General features: G+C 34.9%; 2 protein-coding genes across 28 annotated transcripts in view; one reads left to right on the plus strand and one right to left on the minus strand.

The window, feature by feature from the left end:
* Positions 1 to 5,049, minus strand: part of LOC128250374 (uncharacterized) — a 144,666-nt gene that overhangs the window by 52,287 nt on the left and 87,330 nt on the right. Inside the window, exon 1 of one of the 24 annotated variants that reach the window (XR_008266416.1) lies at positions 841 to 1,724. The exons of 21 other annotated variants lie outside the window; for them this stretch is intronic. The gene's annotated coding sequence lies outside the window, so the exon portion shown is untranslated. 2 more of the 24 variants (XR_008266423.1, XR_008266421.1) reach the window with 2 other exon arrangements.
* LOC128250371 (uncharacterized) overlaps positions 2,199 to 5,049 on the plus strand; it is a 70,592-nt gene continuing 67,741 nt past the window's right edge. For 2 of the 4 annotated variants that reach the window (XR_008266405.1, XR_008266406.1), the window contains exon 1: positions 2,199 to 3,932. Coding sequence is in view for 1 of the 4 variants with exons in the window: in XM_052975274.1 (XP_052831234.1) it covers positions 2,404 to 2,425; positions 3,781 to 3,932 (174 nt within the window). In the remaining 3 variants the exon portion in view is untranslated. The remainder of the gene's footprint in view (positions 3,933 to 5,049) is intronic. The other 2 variants (XR_008266404.1, XM_052975274.1) reach the window with 2 other exon arrangements.

Here is a 5,049-nt window from a genome sequence, read left to right on the forward strand (position 1 = left end):
TATATGTATATATATATATATATATACATATATATATATATACATATATATATATATACATATATATATATATACAAGTATATACATACATATATACAAGTATATATGTGCATGTATGCATATATATATATATGTATATATATATATATATATATATATACCTACACAAACATACATATATGTATACATGCATATGGATTGGTAAAATTGATGTAGATAGCACTGATGAGAACTCAATAAGGTTAGAAATTAGATTAATGTTGTTTATAGTTGTTCCACTCTCCGGAGAAATAGTTAAATTAGCTCTGTCTATACATCTGCTATACAGGTTACGTACACACACACACACACAGACACAGACACACACACACACACACACACACACACACACACACAAAGCCGTCTATGTATGTTGGTAAATGAAAATATCATGTATCTAGTAAAATATTTTTCTTCTTTAGTGTGAATTTCCCTGTCTCTCAATATATCCATGTGTATCTTATTTTAACACACTCGTACAGGCACATACATCCTGAAGCAACGAGAAATTCTCAGCATGGGGACTTTACCTGTTTGCAATAGTAGACATAAATTCCTGAAATCAAAATCTGTCATCTTAACAAAAGTACTCAGTAAACTATATATACAATAAGAGAAGTATCACATTGAATGTAATGTGTGACGAAAATCACTCACACAAAATTATTCTGAGAGATGATAAATATAATGAAGTAGTAATTAATATAAGTTTCCTTTAAACTCCTAATTACCTGCTTCATTAGACATTTAACGTTTTTCAGTTCTATATTTAAGAGATGTGAAATTATGTACATTATTTACATTTGACGTATATTTGTCCTCATCTTGTTTGTTGTTAACACAACGTTTCTGCTGATATACCCTCCAGCCTTCATCAGGTGTCTTGGGAAAATTGCGAACCTGGGTTCTCGTTCCTAAGGTGTTTTTCGATGTTGTTGTTGCTGTTATTCTTCTTCTTATTATTATTATCATTATTATTCAGGTCACTGTCTGGAATCGAACTCGGAATCTTGAGGTTAGTAGCCCGCGCTCTTAACCACTACGCCATATGCAATTATGGAGTGAATTTTAGGGCTTATAAATCTAATATTTTCCTATCCTTCCTTAATACCGGTTCCCATATACTATTCGTATCTGCACTCGGTCTGCTTAGGAGGTTGTTGCGTCCTAGTATATTTGCTGCTCCTTTTAGTTTTCGTATTTTCCAGTGGTGTCCTCTGTCTATTATTTTAACTTCATCCCACAGCGGGAGGTGGTCTCCCTTTTTAACGTTTTTGTTTACAACTGCGTACTTTGATTGGACCGACCTATTTGAAAACTATTGTCGTTCTGATTATTGCTTTCTCAGGTATGTTAGAAAGAGGAGTGTGAGCGAGCGAACTGGCAGCTATTTTAGCATGTCAGGAGAGCATTGAGAGAATCCTTAATTGGAATTATTCGTCATGTTTCCATGTGCTGAATATCAACAATGTGAGAGTATCAGGGAAAAAACTTTAAGATGAAGTGACCGAAAGAATGTAACCAATATAGAGATCAGTGTTTATAGCCTGTGAATACTGGTTCATATAAATGGATTTCTATTACAATAGAGAAACATTGTGAAAAAAAGTGAAAGAGGAAGCACTGAAATCCTATTACTAGTGTAATTTGTAAGCAAAGTGTCGAATGGTTGATTTTCAGAGGGAATTAAGATATAAAGAAAACAGCTATGAGAAGATGAATGATGGTCACAGATGGACTTAGTGTAGTTTTACCTGTATATTGTTTATGTGTGAATTGTTAATAATTTGACACCTTGAGAAGAACAATTAATAAACAATTGTTAGTTATGCTTTTACAAATTAACTGCTGAAATTATGACAGAAATATGAAGCTATATAATTGAAGAAGGCAAAGGAGACACGTTTGAAACCATTATTCTTGACATGAACATTAATTAATCTATTTGTTTAGAGATGTTTCTTCCTTTCTTTTTGAATTATTTACCAAATTTGAGAATTAAGAAAAGAATTGCTTCTAGAAAATTCTTTAACCTCATTCGAGAGCCATATTGCGCAAAGTATCTTCTCTGAATTGTTGTGTAATTTACTAAAGTGGGCACTGTGTTTTTTATTTCAGTAAAATAATAAATAGTCACTGAACATGATTATTTCCCAACAAAGAAGCAAGATGTTGCCAGTTTTATTGCCACTGGAAATCTATATTGGTTTCAGAAAGGAAAGAAACAGAGATATTTATTTTCTGCTTAACAAACAACTAAACGTAGTTTAACAAAGAGCTTTATTAGTTTTGCCAACAGGATTTAGTGACGCAGCTATCATACTACCGACTGCACATACCTTTTAATTTTCTAAGTTTATATCAATGATATTTCAGAGAAAAAAAGGTAAGAGTAATTACCCAATGTCTGTTTAGATGTTTTTAAGTTGTAGTGCAAGTCACAACTAGAGGCACATGGTGCCATTATGTGCCATTAATGAATCATCAATGAGCTGGCAGCGCGTAATCTATGTTGCCCTATAAACGTGAAAATAGTCGCTTCAGTAATAATAGTTTCAGATTAGAGTTATCATCTATTCCTGCCCCACTCCCACGGGTATTGGATGAATGTCAACGTGGTTTTCTTGTCTGTAAGTGAGAGCTAATTTGCAACAACTCAGTTGAATATGAAACACTCATAGAAATGTTGCACACGACTAAGAAGAATGCCAGGGAAGACCAAACTGAACTTAATGTATATGTATATATATATATACATATATATATATATAGATAGATATAGATATAGAGAGAGAGAGAGGGGGGGGAGAGAATATTTTAAAAGTGTACGATCACCAAAACAGAAAAAAGGTTTCGGCAGTTATTTTTCAAGAAACGTCATAAATAAGCGAAGAATATTCCGTTCCACTTAGAAAATAGTTAATGCCAAACTTTAAGGAGTATTTTCAATAAACAGACTTAAGGATTAAAAGAAAGGGAAAATAAAAAAAACTGAACTTGTAATATTTATAAATTTAATGTGGGAAATAACGGTAACGGAAATATATTTAAGGGGGGGGGGTAAGTCGATGCCACAGACTTCAATGATGAACTGGTACTTCTTTTAATCGATCTCTAAAGGATGAAAGACAGAGTGGATGTCGGTGGAATTTGTCGCGAAGCATTTTGCCCGGCGTGCTAACGATTCTGCCAGCTCGCCATTTTGAACAAATGGAAAGAAATTAAATAAACTATTTTACTGCAAAACCTTATTCTGAAAGAGGGATAAATATATAATTATTGAGAACTTTTCTAATTGTTACACTGTGGGGAGTACAAACCCTTATTGGAAATTAGAATCATTGTATCTGCTAATCAGTTAGTACCACAAACTGTGCGCCAAAGAATTGTATGGCTTTAGTTATTCCTGCTTTTACAGGAACTTTGAGCGTCAAGATCAAATCTAATGACACCAACAATATGGAAGTCAACTAGAGTTTTGGCAGTTGATTTATTTCTTTGTGGCACAATTACAGAACGGAAGATTCAGTTTACCCTTTCAGACACAATGTCACTGTTCACTTTACTCCAGCATTTATGAGTTGATGCCAAAACATTCGTCGCACTGTCTGCAGCTTAACCTCTCTCACTGATCCACTGCAGAATTTATGATAGCTTGGTGGTAAAAGGTCTCTGAGAGAATTCTCTTTCCTTGTTAGAGTACGTTACATTTTAATTTATATGTTTTAATACATCTCTAAGGAGTAGCGAAGAACTGTCCTGCCACAATTCTTTTCTCGAGTATGATGGAATCCGCAAGCAACCTTATCCTACCCATCGCTACCCCTTTAATGACACGAACTAATATTACATCAACAAGTTTGGAAAACAATGGCAGCAATGATGAAAGCAATGTAAGTGATGTTAATACAAAATTCTCTTTTCTGTACGCCATGTGCATTGTACACGTGATTAACATTGTCACAAATATTGTAATTACACCATCGTCTGTTAATCATTTTCTTTTTCATATACTGTACAATATTTTCGAGTAAAAAGAAAATGAGAACAGTTAGGTTAGACAATAAACTAACAACTCACTACTCGAAGTTTTAAACTTTCATAGTCTTTCGACAAAAAAAGGCATTATATTCCTAGCAAATTTACTTCTCAATTTCTTGGTCAGCCGAGCTCTTGGAGGTAGAGTAGCATCTCACATATGGAATACGGTACATTGAAAAGCTTCTATCAAATTTGATTATTCATCTAAGACCTGGCTCTCCGTCGATTACTACGACGACCGTTCCAGTTGATTCGATCAGTGGAACTGCCTGCTCGTGAAATTAACGTGTAAGTGGCTGAGTACTCTACAAATACGCGTACCCTTAACGTAGGTCTCGGGGAGATTCAGCGTGACAGAGAATGTGACAGAGAATGTGACAGAGAATGTGACAGAGAATGTGACAGAGAATGTGACAACGTAGAAGCAAGTCATTTTTACCAGCTTAGTAAACTGGAGCAATGTGAAATAAAGTGTATTGCTCAAGGACACAGCGCTTCGCCGAGTATCGAACTCACGCCCTTACGATCGTGAGTCGAAAACCCAGCTATTAAGCCATCGAAAGAAGTGACGAAACTTGCATTTCGATCTATCTGAGATTTATAAGTAACACGAGAAAGAAAGAACAGGAAACCAAACGTTTTTGAGAAAATCGCCAAATGCTGACCGGAATGGTTCTGGTTTAATCCAGAAAAACAGGTGAACGTAACGGACATGTTTCGGGTGTGTGTGCGTGCGTGTGTATGTATGTATGTATGTATGTATGTATGTATGTATGTGTGTGTGTATGTATGTATGTATGTATGTGTGTATGTGTGTGTGTATGTATGTGTGTGTGTATGTATGTATGTGTGTGTGTATGTGTGTATGTCTGTGTGTATGTGTGTGTGTATATGTGTGTGTATGTGTGTGTATGTGTGTGTATGTATGTGTATGTATGTGTGTGTATGTGTGTGTATGTGTGTGTGTAT

Source organism: Octopus bimaculoides, chromosome 2 (assembly GCF_001194135.2).
Source record: "Octopus bimaculoides isolate UCB-OBI-ISO-001 chromosome 2, ASM119413v2, whole genome shotgun sequence".
Classification (NCBI taxonomy): domain Eukaryota; kingdom Metazoa; phylum Mollusca; class Cephalopoda; order Octopoda; family Octopodidae; genus Octopus; species Octopus bimaculoides.